This window comes from Hoplias malabaricus, chromosome 1, assembly GCF_029633855.1.
Source record: "Hoplias malabaricus isolate fHopMal1 chromosome 1, fHopMal1.hap1, whole genome shotgun sequence".
Lineage (NCBI taxonomy): Eukaryota > Metazoa > Chordata > Actinopteri > Characiformes > Erythrinidae > Hoplias > Hoplias malabaricus.
This window is the reverse complement of record NC_089800.1, coordinates 70,704,979-70,720,973: the sequence shown is the minus strand read 5'-3', so window position 1 is coordinate 70,720,973 and position 15,995 is coordinate 70,704,979. Positions and strand designations below refer to the sequence as shown.

Below are 15,995 nucleotides of genomic sequence, written 5' to 3'. Positions count from 1 at the left end.
AATCTCTCTGTTGTAACATCAACAGTAAATATAAATTAAATACCATTATAAATTAAAACCATGTAGAAGTTTACTGTAGTTGTTTTGAATAGTAAATAAAATGGCTGTGTGTCTATATTAGTTTAGTTTTGTAAGCAGTTCTCTGGACACGTTTTAATGAGATGATTCAGCTGTCATGTTGTTTTGGTCTGTTTTGTCTCACACACACACACACACACACACACACGCACGTATGTACACAATCACACAATCTTTAAACACACTTTTTTCCATGTGCTTATTCACATCCCGTTGGCTAAATAACTGATATTCCCACATGAATATTCCCAGAAACCCTCCCTTGTTTATGGAAACATCAAGAACAGGAGTTCACTGCCCTCTACTGGTCGCAGTCGACAACTACACTATTTCTGAGGATAGTTTCATCTCCTGCAGTTATGATTAGGCAGAGATTTATTTGTAATGACAGTTGAAATATATATATTAATTAAGAATATTATGTAATGTATTATACAATGTGGTCGTGATGCCCTGTGATGGACTGGTAACTTATCTAGTGTGCGTTTCTAGACAAGTTACAAGTGCCCAGTGATTCTGTGCAGCCTCTGGACCCACTGTGGGCCTGAAAAGGATGATGCAGACACAGAAAATAAATGAATGAAAAAAATTTTATATGTCCTTTGTATGTTTTGTATTCTTTGAATTTCCACACAAATTGGCTTATTATTTAGTAAATATTTGAAAATGCGAAAGTGCAACTTAATTTAATATGTATTATTATACATTGTTGACGTAGAAGTGGTGGGTCATTGAATGTTAAGGGATTAAGTTCAAACAAATACTTTTTGTTGGTGGCTTTTGAATATGTTTTTGAGAACAATCGTGTCTGTTGTTGTTCAGGTGGAGACCGAGTCTCAGGAGCTGGTGGACGGCTCTCTGATCGACCTCTGTGGAGCTACAATGTTGTGGCGCACAGCTGAGGGTCTTCAGCGGACCCCCACCCTCAAGCACCTAGAGGCTCTTCGTCAGGAGCTTAATGCTGCGAGGCCACAATGTCCCGTGGGCTTCAACACTCTGGCATTCCCCAGCATGCGGCGCAAGGACACTGTGGACGAAAAGCAGCCTTGGGCTTACCTGCGCTGCGGACATGTGCATGGCTACCACAGCTGGGGCACACAGGGATCCAGTGAACGGCCTGGGGGACCCGGAGGTCAAGAGAGAGAGTGCCCCATGTGCCGCGCCCGCGGTCCATACGTGCCTCTGTGGCTGGGTTGTGAGGCAGGGTTTTATTTGGACGCCGCCCCACCGACCCATGCCTTTAGCCCCTGCGGCCACGTATGTTCAGAGAAGACGGTGGCCTTCTGGAGTCAGATCCCGCTGCCCCACGGCACACACACCTTCCACGCCGCCTGCCCCTTCTGCGCTCAGCAGCTCAGTGGAGAATACGCTTATGTGAAACTCATCTTCCAGGGTCCTGTGGATTAGAAAAGTGTTAGGTCTGACCCTAAGCCAACTGAAGGACCTCTCCCATACCATGCTCTCCATGCTCCCAACACTCGCCCTGTTTATCTCTAAATCTAGTTCTCTCTCCTTCTGTCTCGGTTCATTTTCAACAGTTTAGTTGGCACAAATGGTTTTTCTGCTCTAATATGAACTACAGATATTTCCCGTGCGAGTCGTATGTTCACGTCGAGAAGTATGACATGTGGCTTATGGATTTATTCATTCAGGTGTCGACACGGGACGACTCTTTAAATCCGATTTAAGGTTTAAGTGTCGTGAGGACTGATTTGGTCTCGGAATGAGAGTACAACTTGGGGGACGGCTTGTTAAATTTTTGGTGCTGGATTATATTGCTACTAAGGGTAGGCCCCTAAAAAAAAAAAAAAAAGTTTGCCTTAAATTCCACTAGTGAGGGGCTCCCATGTGCTCTAACAGTGTAAGTGTAGGCCATATCTTCATTAGGTTGAGAGAGAGAACAGTCACACTCTTGGGTTTGGTAAGATAGTCCTCCCTCTTCACAGGTGTCTCTTAGCTATCATAAACATTATGGGTGGTCATGGTTCTTCTCCAAACATGTGGAGCTCCAGTGGCATTAGGAGAGGTTTGCATTTGACGTCAGATTTGGTGGAGCTCTTTATGATTGGGAAGATGTAGCTAAAGGGTGTATTTAGCAGTGGCTAACAATGCGTAATAAGGACATGAGAAATCATATCCATCCTTTAAAAATGAAACCTGAGTGCATTAGTAAACTTGTATTGTGAACTTAGCTTTTTCTCTCCACCTCTTCATGTCATGCTGTGTCTTGCCCTCTTCTCCTCAACACATCACTTGTCACCTCACGTCTCCTGGACTAATACGCTGTTTTTATTTCCTCTGCTATTCAAGTGACCTTTTTAGTGAATTTTTCTTAAACCAGAAGAAAATCAGAGAAATATATATTTTCAAGTGGAAAAAACAAACAAACCTAAAAGACAAAAAAAAAATAAAATAAATTAAATAAAAAAACCCAAAAAACAAAGACTACAAGATGGGGCTAAACACAACGGGAAACCCGTGAATCCTTGTGTGTGGGAGTGGAATTGGAGAACTTGAATGGGGTACAGTGATGTATGTATACAGTGTTTCTCTGCTAATATGCTAATAGAATACCATTCTACTCAACTTTAGTGATGCAATACCCATATTTATACAAGTGTTTGTAAAGAACTAACCATTACAGAAACCTATTTACACTCAGAAACAGATTCATCAGCATTGTGGCTGCATTAAGCAAACAGAAGGTTCCATTTAGATCATGGAGAAATGTTTTTGTTTTTTTCCCCCTGTGTAAATCAGATATGCCTAACTTAAAGATACTTAACATTTTATTTATGCATAGGATCAATGTTAATCAAATGTAAAATTATAGGTGTGTTATTTGGAGTTCCTGTCTTTTTTTTTAATACTCTGTCCTCTCCCCACTTCATTGTCACAAATGTAGCCAATTTGACTACAAGCTCATTTGAACCTGGCTGTGCATTTATATATATATTTAAACACACTGAAGTGTGTAAAGGCTTCCTCTATACAGCAATAGTCTGAGGGCTTTACATGAAAACAAGTACCCTGCAGAAACGGAGAGTATTAAATCGTATTTTGAGTTTGTTGGAAATGCTTTATAGTGTATAATAAATCATGGAAAAGGTAGCATCACTCAGGGGTTAAATTAGGTAGATTATGGTGGGGGATCACATTGTATATGTGTGTTTTTTTTTTTTTTAAAGCACCTTTGGTGAAGTTTCTTGTCTAAATTTTGTCGTCTCCAGGGGGCTTTCGTTTTTAACTTCCACTCCAGTCATGCCTTAAAGCAGATCTGAGCCAACACCTAAAATTCTCCATTCTCATTCTCATGGCAGTGTCCTTCAAATCAAGGGAGGAGGGGGGAAAGTGTGTGTAGAGGGTATTTTTAGATTAAAACAACACTAGTTCCCTAGAATTGGGCTGTGGAGTGGGATGAAGCACTATCCTGGAACAGCATTTGTTATTCAAAACTAATACAGCGTGAGTATCCGACCTCCCAGTAATGCTCATAATACAGAATGCAGTCCTCATGGCATTATTCCAACACCTTGTCTATAGCTTTCCTTCTATTGCAGCGAAGTGGGGATGAAATGTTTGTTTTTGTTTTTTTTATTTAAAGTGTACTGCCAGCTGAACTTTCTATTTCATAGTTTCATAACTATGCCTCTGTTTAAGCAGTAAATGACTTGGATACGGCAGGTTTTTCATGTTAAAACCTTTTTGTGAACACCTGAGAAATTAGGGCAGTAGAGTTTATCTCAGGGTTTTCTTTTTTTAATATTATTATTATTATTATTATTATTATTATAAAAAAAAAAAACACACAATGAGATCCCCCAAACAGTAGGAAATACAGTTTTCCAGTGAGATGTGAAATGTGGTTCAGTGTTCAGTGCAAACAAGTATCTTTAGGAATATGTGTCCTAAATGTTCCAGAAAGCCCCTAGAAGCATTAACGCCTCTACAGTGATGCAAACCTCTCTCCCTTTAAGCACAGGCCAAAACCACATGCCCTGGTGCTCCTTTAGGAAAGTCTATTTTTTTTTTTTTTTTTTTTTTTTTTTTTGGAGGTGTGTGTGTGTGTTCTTCATGAAATAATCTAAACTCCACATTTGAATGATTTCCCCATTGATCATATAGCAGCAGAGTACAAACCCTACTCTGATCATTACATAAGGCTTCATTTTAATAGAGGCCCCCTCTGTCAGTTTAGAGTAGTATTAAAAAGTCTGACATGCTTTTATCACCTGCTGGACTTGAATACCTACTGTGTTCATGGAGATAAACATCTGCAGTAGCGTTAATTTTACATAGATATGGGTTCATTATAGTAATAAACACACAGTTTATTTGTGAAGGAGTTTGGGCATGGCATGAGTGTTATATTTTGCATATTTATGTGTGTACTTTTGGATGTATTTAAAGGCTGTGTTTTCCAACCCAATCTTTATGGTCACAGGATGTTTGACAGTTTAGCATTTGTGAGGGGAAACTTGCATAAAGCATCTTTTGTGTTTTTTAATTATATGTTGAAGATATTAATATGCATCTCAAATTATTAATTCTCAAAATATAAAATTTGAACCTGACTTGTAAATATCAACCTACAATTATAGCATTTTCCCCCAATTCCCCACAAGAATTACGCCACAAGATCTCTTTGGGTAAATGCATTTATGATTTGTTCAAGTGGCCTCATGTTACAAGTGTTGTACTGTTCTATTAATGGTTTTGGGAAGTGGGATAGAGCACAACATTGCTTGGACTGTGGCTTGGATTGGATTGTGAAACTTGGTTCTAGAGTACATAATCATGTACACAATCATACTGGTGTGCGTGTATGAGTGTGTGTGTGTGTGTGTGTGTGTGTGTGAACCAGCCCATGGTGGTTCTGTGTCCTATCCCGACTCGCTGGTGAACGTTCCGGTGCAGATTCTGCCGAATCCTTCAGCTCAGGGAGAATCCCCTCTTCTGTTCTTTCCAGCAGGGATAACGAAGCTGAACTTGGACCTGTTTGCTGACATTTTAGCCACTCGTTAAGCTCAGCGCTCTTCCTGAAGCCCTTTAGCACCTGTTCAGCTTCTCCAAGGAATGAGCGCCACAGCCAAGGATACCTCACTGGCAAGAAAACAAAAAACAAAACTACTCTTTCACATCATCTCTTTTTCCTTTCTTGTTCTTAGGAGCTGTAGTCCACTCAGTGGAAGAAAGGCATGCAACATTCTCTCTTTCTCTCCTTCCAGTGGAATAACTTCTGCCAAGGGCTCCCCCCTCCCTCCCCTCATTACTTGGTTTTGATTGTTTGTTTTGTGTGCATGGTCCCTGTTATTAACTGCATTGTTTTATTTATGCCCACTTTATGGCAAACATCTGAGAATGTTTCTGCTCTGGTGGTTTTTGTACCAACTTTAAACAATAAAGTTTAAAAAACACAAACATTATGTTCAATGTTATTTGTAATACACAGTGTGTCAAAATATTTGTGAACATCTCATCCAACAATACGTTGTGGTTAATAGGCTGCACGATATTGTTTCATCATTGCAGGACGTGCTGTGCCAGGTAAATCAAATTAAATCCAACACATTATGCGACAACATTTTTCTGCATGATACTAAAGGTGTATTCCAAATGCAATTTCTTTTGGTAACACTGACATTAAAATTTGTGATTAATCACTGCACCCATTTAGTTGAAACCTACTGTACAGCATTAAAACCCAAGTATGTTTTGAATTCAAAGGAAATCTATAGTAACTCTTTTTTTCCAGATTAAAAAAAATCCTTTGATGGAGATGAACTCCATATGAAATCATTCCTATCAATGTAACACTTACTCTTTCCAAATGAAGTTATGAGTGTTCTGGTAAACTCAGTTTAAAAAAAAAACACATCTTGCAATATAGTTCCGCCCTGACCATCCATCAGCAACTGACAACCCAAGTTTATCGAAATGACGACAAATACCTTTTCAGCAATAAGTAAGTACGGTGACCAGACGTCCTCTTTTACCCGGACATGTCCTCTTTTTTATACTTAAAAAATTGTCCGGGCGGAATTTCACAAACGTCCGGGATTTTGTTTTTCTAGAGCTCACATAGAACTTTGAGAAGCGTTTCGTTCACAAACTAGTCCCGCCCTCCCCTACTCCGATTGGTTCGCTTGAGTGACAAGGGGGCGTGGTGAAGTAGCCTAAAATCTTCGGATTGGACGGTCTGACTAGAGCTACCGTTATTGGTCGGTAACCTTCTCTGTAAACATTTAATTGGTCAGTCTGCACGTCAGTAGCAGTACCCCCCTCCCTTTTCACCATCTCAGATCTGTTCACCCTATATCTAAGTGTTTGAGGCGGGAAAAGCTTGAATTGGTTTTAACTGGCAGTTGAAGTTTCACTAGTTTTTGGAAGAAGGTCGATGGAAACACACCTCTTGTGTAAAAGATAGTGCCAGAATCTACTTAGTTGTGTTTTTGTGGCATTACTATATAACTTCGGGTTTTAGTTGCGTGTTTATTTAGGCCTGAAGAATGTATCCCTATTACTCATAGCCACATTAGCCTGGAAAAGTGCGTCATGATTCCAGTTCACGAGCCTGGGAACGCTTGCGTCATCAGACGGTGTCCAGTAACAAACTCAACACCCCTTGGCTGTATTTACGGTAAGTGCGGAAATGTGGTAATAACTGTCAGACACAGAAATACCTGAGTGGTATACCTACCTTCAGTGGATTTATCATCCTCGTGTGTGTTATAGTACAGAATGTATATGAGATTAAATAAGTGTTTTACGCTAACGCCGGAGTGCAGTCTTGTGGTTGGCCACAGAGCGGCAGTGTGCCCCGGGATTCCTCGTTCCTTTTTTAATGCATTTTTAAAACGGGTTTCTGAGAGGTTCTGCCCACATGTGTAGACCTTCTTGTGGTATTTTCTTTTGAAATGAAGGATGTTGTCTTTCTTTGCCACAGTAACTCTTTATTCTCTTCTAAATCGGATGTAAAACAAATGGAGGAGCGTTCGTCTGAGAACTGCAGTTGCGAGTAAAACTCTTTCAGCATGTGGCTCCACTTTAAGGGCAATTCCGACTCCCTGTTCCATTCAGCTGTACACCGCTGGAGTTGAGTTAATCTGATGATGGTTTCTGTGGGTATTTATTCTTTTCTGCAAAAATGACCTGATTCTAAGGAAACTGTCAACCGACTCCCCACACAAACCGAATCAGCAGAAGGAGCCTTATGAGGGGGAAAAAATAATCGTAGCTAAACATGCCTTAGAAATCACTGACCAATAGCCTGAGATGATCTTGAGAGCTTTAAGACCACACACATTACTCAATGCCATCTGGAGTTGTGTAGGATTATAATTTTGAAATCTCAGCATCATACAACAGACTATATACTTTTTGGGGAACTGTTTTTGTATTTAGGACGATTTCTCCAAGATTAATGTTCAAACCCTGTCTCCAGAAATGTTTGGATTATTTTTAAATAATGCTCATTGTAGTTGTCAGTGAGGCGAAGGTTTCTCAGATTCTTGTTTTCAAAGAGCACATAGTGTTTTCATGGACCTGCCTGATTCATTCAGTGACTCAGTTATTTAGTTGATCTCCTGTTGAATGCATTGTGTTGGGGCCCAGAGAGGCACTGAATTTGCTGCGATCCATGATAGTGTCCATAGACACCGTGTGTGTACGCTTGACTGACCTGTTTACAGTGCAGATCTGCCTCCAAGGGTGCATCATGATGAGGACACAGTGGAGACCACAGACTGTTAAATCTAAAGTGTTGTGTCAAACCAGAATGGAGAAAATTCCACTCCATAGCCTCATTTCCCACACAAACAGAACATTGGTTTCTACCAGTGAACAATTCTGACTCTGCACGTTTTACTAATTACTCATCTTGGTTTCATCTTAGAGGGTCCAGCATCATGCTTAAAACAGGTTTTAAGAGTGGTAATAATTAGAAGGGTCATTCTTCTGCAAATTACAAATTAAAAAAAAAAAAAAAAAAGTAAGGGCAGCCTTGGGAAGATGGGTGTGCTACTGTTAAGTACAGATTTTTGACCAGGTTTATAGATTGTTTTGTAACTTGATTGACTGAATTTGGGGTAAAGTGCTAAGAATTTGAAGAGTACACTTCTGTAGCTTGTGGTGAGTAGCTTCTGTCTACTCACAAAAAAAAAAAGAAAAGAAAATTGAGTTGTAATTATAGCTCAGTTGTGAGAGAAGGTGCCCTCAGATTAGTTGCTGATGTGGTTTGAGAAGAGACTTGCTTAGCCAATTAGATTACACACATTATGTTCACGTTACAAGCCTCAGGGCTGTGAAATGCTGCAAAAAGCGCATTTACTTTTTCAAAATTGTGTACTAATCTTAGGAAATCTAATTATCTGTAGCTGTATGTATATATGAAGTCTTCATTGTTCTTAAGCATGAACTTTGCTCATCAAATGACAAGCACATGAGTCAACAAAAGTTTAACGTTGTAGGGATCCACATTCAAGCAATTTCCTGCACGTGAGATTGGTTAAAATTGATAGATGTTGCATTTCAGTGTCAACAGAAAATATGTACAGTCAGAAGTACTTTTGTATTTACATCACACACAGGCTCCAAGAAGCCGGCCTCATTTCAGCGTTTTTTTTCTTAATTATTGGTTCCTCTTAAAATAGACAACTTTTAGTTGGAATGGAAATTTTAAACTAGAGGTATCTAGAATTTAATCTCAATGTGCAACCTTGAGGATCAAAAGCATATTCCGTTTGTCTGCTCCACCTTAAATTGATGACTTTGAAGCTGAGTTTAGCATTATATGAACATTAAAGGAAGTGAGGCATAGTGATGTTTGAAAGCTGTCAGAACTGTTTTGTGTGTTTTATACGAAGGTGGTGAATAAAATGATTGTAAAGTGTAAATACCATTGTTTGTTTTAAGGAAATTGATGCAGATGAAGAGCCTCACATATTCACCTCTTTAATGTGGAACTCGTCTCTGCCAGTTTGTGGAAAACCGAACGAACAAGCAAATCTGCTTGAGCTTCACGTCTGGGGGTGGGGGAGGGGGCAGACAGCTCTCTCCATTGCTTTGAAACTGTATTATAGTTCAGATTTTAAAAGCTTGGTGTCAGTATTTGTTTGTTTCCTGAGTGAAGACATACCTCTGCTGTGTTTTTCAGTATTGCACTTTATTTTGTTCCACAGATGATTCCAGAATTCTGGAACCCACAGCTGGAACGGTTTGCCTGGTCGAAAGCTTATTGCTTCTCTCTTCACATTGTAACACCACAGTGTGATTTAGGCCAAACTCTTGCACAGTTTGGGACTTTGTTATTGGAGCACTCCCAAGAGAAAATACTGAACTTCTCAGATTAGAAAACAACAACAACAACAGAGGACAATATGAATGTGTCACATTATGAGCGTACAGTGATATGGTCCTGTTTCCATACTGACTTAGACAATGGAATGTTTAAAAAAAAAAAAAACATTAAAAGATCCAAAGTATTACAAAAATAAAAGTCTGGAATTGTGAGAAGTTGCTGTCTGTCTCGTGAGGTGAAGGGTCCGGTTAGGAGTCGATGTCTTATGATCTGGGCATCAATGGTCCAGGATGCGCAGGTTGCCAGAGACGATTTTGTTCTCCAGCATGGAACCGGCTGGGATGTCAATCCGATCTCCATGGTTGGCTATAATGATGACCGTTCCCTGAGCAGGCAGTTAAAAAGGTTAGAAAGGTCAGATCATACACTTAGTCTTTATGGTTATTGTTTTGTTTACACTCATGTAGTCTCGCACTGCCTGACTCGCTGGAGTCTGGTACCTTTTACGTGACCAAGAATCACCTACTACTAGGGCTGTCATGATCATGAAATTTCAACTGACGATTATTTGTCATGCAAGTAATTGCAATTAATGATTTAATTGGTGTTTTTTTTATTTTTTTATTTTTTATTAAATACCACCCCTAGTATTTTAATAGGCCTTTATGCTTAACGATAACATAATAAATGTACATACATTATTATGGTAAAGAACGTCAGTTTATTGAACAGTTTTTTCATAAAGATATTTGCCCCTTGTCCTGTTTTGAATTAAAATTATGTTTGAAAACGATATTTGCAAATTCTCAAAGTAAGGGGGGAAAAAAAAAATAAATTATTTCTGATATCAAATGTACTATGGCTAAAACATCTGTAATTTACCGGCGTGGCTTATTCTGGGCAAGAAATACTCAGTCATACGTGACACAGATGTGTCGTTCATGTGGCTTTGTGAACAGCACAAATCGCATTAAATCTGACCTGAACTGCGGTGGTGGATCCACAGATGGTGATTTCTCAGATTTGTTTTACTGCCACTTTTTACAGCCACCGTTTCATAGCATTTGTTTAAAAATACACGTAATTGATAATCTGTTTGTGGGGATCGAAATAAATATAAATATTCAAATAATAACAATCATGCGATAATCGTAACAGGTCTACCTACTACTAAAGAACTTGGACTTTGAAATTTGACAGACAATCACATGTGTGCTATTTTGGCACGACATGTAAGAGGCAGAAGGTAGCCAATCAGAATCCTGACAGTGAGGCCAGCTTAAAACGGGTCTGTGGCTGAGACTAACTCACGCAAAACTTTATATGCTTCTGTTTAAAAAGCATGTCATTTGCAAGTGAAATTAACTGCGGCAGAAGTTTTTATTTTTTTCTGAATTACTTCCATTTACCTTCAGAGAGACATTCTTCCCGAAGGTGACATCTCCAGACACTGTCAGGTGGTCCAGCTCCAGCATGTCCGGGATGCTTTCAAACCGTGTCAGATACTCCTGAACCTGCACACAGCAGACACACTCTACATTTAGACATAGATTTAAACCTATATTAAAGCTAGGTTCATAGCTCAGCCTTATTTGGTTCCTGTTGGAGAGTTGCCCACATACACAGCAAACATTCTGTTTCCAGGATGTGGATCCTTATTAGTGATGGGAATTTCGGCTCCTTTTGGGGAGCCGGCTCTTTCGGCTCCTAAATGGCTCTTTGTTTTACCACTTTTCCACTGGTACAGAACAATATTACCTACGTTTTACATGACTATATGGACAAAATATTATTGTTCAATATTAAAAATAATAGTGTTGCAATGGCCAATTGTTTTTATGGCTGTCTTGTAATAACTCACTGATTTCACTCACATTAAATAAAAATCCAGTTATTTATACAATTGAAACACCTTAAAAAAAATCACTTGTAAACTCTGAAGTATTGCCAATGGAACCCAAAAGGTAGGTATTACAAAATAGCTTATTAAGTTAAATCATCATCCATTTCTGGGTAATAAAATAAACGAATACTCTTGAAAGCATTCAACGGTAGTGATTAAAACAACTACAACTGTCAACAAACATTTAACTGATTTAACATTTTCTTCAACTATTTTTTGGAAGGCAGATTGGCATTCAGGAAAACCAAGTGTCTCAGCTCGGAGGGTTGGAGCTTGCTTGTTGGTCTCTGATTGGTTGAATGACAAGCCTTAGAAAAAAATGGCTCGGTCTTAGACGGGAACTGGCTCTCATCGTTCACTTACAAGAGCCGGCTCTTTGAACTGGTTCATTCGTGACCGACACATCACTAATCCTTATAATATAAGCCCAAAAGACACAAATCCCTTCCACATGAGACAACACCTGAACAGAGTCAATAATTCTTGTACAGGCAAATATTCTGCAGTGCTATGCAACTTTAAAGTTGTAAAATATGGCTATTGCTAGAAAACGGAAACGAAAGTGGAGATAAAACATTAGAAATGCACCGGTCTTAGAGAGGGACTATGAAGTTGGGTTCTCTGACACGCTGAAAAGTTCTGTGCTGATGCAACAGTAAAACTGTACAATGGTGTGTGTGGACACCTCCTCCATCAGAGTCCCTGTAGAGTAGAAGACTGAGAGTGAGCTCTAATGAGGCCTGGCCTACATACAGCTGTCTGCACTAACCACACCCACACACGGGAGAGGACACCATGGAGAGATGCACCAACTCTGGAATTTTAAAACCGCTTCTCAGTGCACATTAGAAAGTAAAGATGTACTGGACTGGATTCTGTGTGCATCAAAAAAAAAAAAGTGTATGGATCATTGGTGGATGATGCATTAACTTGTATTTGTTGTTTGTTTTAATGCTAATGTTGTGCTATGATATACATTATATATTTTCCCAAACTTACACAGTTCACTGTGGTCTTTATAAAACGTGTCATTCTCTGTCAAAATACCCAAAGGATCAAAAAACACTGTACTTTTCTTACTGCATCTAAACAGCCTTTTCTGAATGATTGGTTTCAGCTCCAGGTGTTTTAAACATGCGCACTATAGGGAACGTCTATGACTGTGGGCAACTGCAGTTCTCGCTGGTTTGTTTGTGTTCAGAAGCTTCACATATTTTATGGTATACTTGAGGAGGAAACCGACTGATGACATGAACATTGTGAAATGGTAACCTCAAAGTATGATTTAAAGGCATTCTTGAACTACATCTGTAAGCATGCATTTATGAGCTACTTCAACTGGCATTTTTTAATAAAAAATGTTCAAGTTTTAGTGGTATGGTTTCCCACACAGATACATCCCCCAGGTTACCTTTGTAAAGGAGCTGCCCAGTTTGACATGAGGTGTTGTGGGGAACTCCCTCTTCTCACTCATGGTCAGAGAACCTGCCTCCAGGCTGTAGAGGTTAGACATAACCAGCAGAAGGTCAGAGGTGGTCTTGACTGGCAGGAAGCGGCTGCGCGGGACATTGATGCCCATAGCATAATCAAAACATTTGATGGCGGCTCCCACAGCAGTCTCCAACTGGATCACGTTCAGACCACCGTTCAGAGTCTGAAGAGAGAAAATCTCAAAGTTTCAGATAATTTTGGATTTACCTCATTTTACTTTTGTTTTAAAGCAGCTCAGCACATTTGAACACTAACTGCCAATTCTGTTGTGTAAACTAACAGACAACCATGTTAGGTAACATGTTGAATTATGGGAGTGGAGTGTGAAGCCAAACCAATCACCTGAGCAAGGTCAATTATGTTCAATTAGACTTCCAGCCATAAATGGAGGAATCACCATGGATCTAACTCATGGCGATGGGGCCAACACTTCCATAACCCCCCACAACTAACTAACATCTGCTTAATTTTTGTGTTGTTTTTTTGTATCTGGACTTGGAATATTTAAGTATGGAAGGTATTTAAACTTGTATATAATCAGTAAATGTATCTGTATATTATGGTTAAGTTTGTCTTAGTTATGGAATCTCTTTTCTTATATTACCTTTGGGTTGACAATAATTTCCATATCCATAGCGTTCTGCTCCTGCAGTCTCTTGATGGCAGCCAGGCTGATCCATAAGTTGTTGGTGTTGAAGATTTTGAACTTGGAGACAGATTTAAACTCATCTACATGAGCTTTAGGAACCTGGGCAATCTCCAGTAACCTCAGCTTCCCTTCATACTGGATGAGAGTCCCTCCCTGCAGAACACACACAACACAATGAGAACCTGCAATTTTGGTTTTGGTACCTGCATGTATGGTTAGTTTTGGTCCCTGCCATTGACAGCCTGCAGGATCCCACGCTTTGAGAAAATGATTTTTTCAAGTATTGTGTTATTATTAATGCTAACCTTAGGACTGCACAATGTCAGGTGTAACGCTCAAGATCAGTCGTGATGGAGCTAGTAGTACTAAGAAACACCAGGCCAGTAGAAATGAAAGTTAAATACAGTAAAGTGAGGTAAGATCTTTTCCTCCTGTGTTCCATTACACTGTTCCAGTTAAGATTACTATTTAAATTTTTTTTTTTATTACAATTATTTTATGTGCAAAGACCAAGTTATGTTGGGAGAAACAACATTACCCTAGAGGGCTATAAACCATAATCTAACAACAAAAAGACTGGAAGTCTAAGACAACCCTCTCTCGGAAGAGAACTTATTAAAAAATAAAAGACTAACTGTACTTTGGCAAAGGACTATATTATACATTTTTAACTTTTTGCTAAATGTGGTAAAAATCCTCCCAGTGAGCCAAGTGTGCTTCCACTGGATACTAAGCTTCTTTTTTTGCCCCAAATTCCAAAATCATTGGAGTTCAACACAGAGAACAATAACTGTACTGTTCTGTAATGTGGACTGACAGGAGAGGGGGAACCATCCAACACACAAAGAGGACAGTTCACTTAGACTCTAGTCACACACTGCTGGACTCTCTAGGGAGAGTCTGGCACCTTATGCCACTTAACGTGGCCAAGAACCACCTACTGCTGTGATTCACATCGGACCAGTACCAAACGTGGGCTCTTACCTTGACATCGGCCCGGGTCTTGTCTGTCACCTCCATGATGAATTCGCAGCGTTTTCCATTGGGTTGGCTGACCAGATGGTTAAGGATGTGCAGATCCACTGTGGCACCCAGGTTATCTATGTTGGAGACAAAGATGTACTCCCTGCCCTCAGCAATGAGCTGCTCCAGCAAGCCAGAGTTGTAGAAGCTGGCATAAATGTCTCCGTGACCCGGAGGGTACCACCCTTCAGCGCTTTCTCCAACCAGACCCACATCCTTTGCGATGGGTAAAAGAGACTCTTTATTAATCCGAGGATACCTGGAGGGGGGGACGGGGGGGAAGAGAGAGATTTGTATCCGATGGGTGTATTTGTTTCATACCAATTACAGAGCAACTGAAGGGGCCTGTAATTGTAAAAATAAAGTACTCTTGTATGGTAAGTGGAGTCGAGAGAATGGACAGTGATGGTAGAGAGAAGGAGGTGGACATAAAGGCTATTTCATATATTAACCAATTAATTAACTTGGTTCAGATAAGTCAGAAGGAAAAGACATTGTCTTTCAAACATAAATTGGATCAACAAAGTTTTTTCTTTGGCTTTTCTTTGTCAAATATTAACATTATTGCCACAACCACTTTACAAATATTTAACCAGTCTGTGCTTTGCCCTTTGTGTCCAGAGCCTGGAGTTGCTATATAAAGAGCCACTCTGGATGAGAAGTGTATTCTGTAGGGAAATGGAGCATGGAAACTGTATTCATGTATGCATGCCTATGCACTGAGAACACACTCCCACTACACATCTAAGAAAACCCCTCTAGAAACTGCTAAAAAAAAAAAAAAAAAAAAAAAAAAAAAATTATAAACAGAAACCAATATAAACCTATTTGTAGGGACACACTTTTTGGAGGATTACATTTTTGGCCAAAAACTGGATGATAACTTGGAGACAATGGCTCATTAATTTTGTTCTCTGAAGTGTGTACTTGCTCTAGTTTAATGTGTGAATCTTCACTTGTTTGTGGCTGTGCGAGTGTGTGTATACCTGCTCTGGTTGAAAGTGTGAATCTTGACTCTGTGATGTGTGTATTTCTGCAGGATTTTCCTGGTGTCCTCATCTGTGTTGAAGGAGTTCATGAGGACCAGGGGGACATCAGTGTTGTAAGTTTTATTCAGGTGCTGAAAAAAGAAAAAGAGAAAACAAACAGTATTAAACAATGCTGTAATATAGTCATAAAAACATCTTTACAACATTACAACATGCTGTTGTAAAGGAACACTACGCAGTAACTTCGGGATGAGTGGGAGTGGCATGAAATAAATTTTTTTTGAAATTTCAAATTTGAAATGCATGTTATGAAATTATGTAAGTTTTTGCCAATCAAAATGATTTGCGTAAAACAAATACCACTGACAGGAGTGTTATTTTTCAGTTAATGTTCTTGAGCCATTTGATGTGCCTGTGAAATGCTATGGTTTCCTTTTGTACAGACCACTAAATAATTCAAAACAGTGACTGTAGAAACAAGACCTGGTGGAGGATTTGCTCTAGTCCAGTCCTGCTATTAATGCAAAATTAAACGAGTTACTACAATATCACTACTGGGGGTGG

General features: G+C 39.5%; 2 protein-coding genes and 1 long non-coding RNA gene across 5 annotated transcripts in view; 2 read left to right on the top strand and 1 right to left on the bottom strand.

The window, feature by feature from the left end:
- Positions 1–5,489, top strand: part of peli1b (pellino E3 ubiquitin protein ligase 1b) — a 51,453-nt gene extending 45,964 nt beyond the window's left edge. For both annotated transcript variants that reach the window (XM_066672599.1, XM_066672590.1), the window contains one exon: positions 901–5,489. In XM_066672599.1, coding sequence (XP_066528696.1) covers positions 901–1,485 — 585 coding nt within the window. In that variant the 3' untranslated portion in view covers positions 1,486–5,489. The remainder of the gene's footprint in view (positions 1–900) is intronic.
- Positions 5,490–6,412: 923 nt separating this feature from the next.
- Positions 6,413–9,549, top strand: LOC136697471 (uncharacterized). The gene is made up of 2 exons (XR_010802701.1): positions 6,413–6,718; positions 9,258–9,549. It is a non-coding gene; the product is annotated as an uncharacterized lncRNA (long non-coding RNA).
- The window catches only part of ugp2b (UDP-glucose pyrophosphorylase 2b), a 27,338-nt gene continuing 20,565 nt past the window's right edge, over positions 9,223–15,995 (bottom strand). For both annotated transcript variants that reach the window (XM_066672577.1, XM_066672569.1), the window contains exons 5-10: positions 15,429–15,562; positions 14,404–14,701; positions 13,375–13,572; positions 12,691–12,933; positions 10,786–10,890; positions 9,223–9,761 (exon numbers count right to left, since the gene is read on the bottom strand). In XM_066672577.1, coding sequence (XP_066528674.1) covers positions 9,654–9,761; positions 10,786–10,890; positions 12,691–12,933; positions 13,375–13,572; positions 14,404–14,701; positions 15,429–15,562 — 1,086 coding nt within the window. In that variant the 3' untranslated portion in view covers positions 9,223–9,653. The remainder of the gene's footprint in view (positions 9,762–10,785; positions 10,891–12,690; positions 12,934–13,374; positions 13,573–14,403; positions 14,702–15,428; positions 15,563–15,995) is intronic.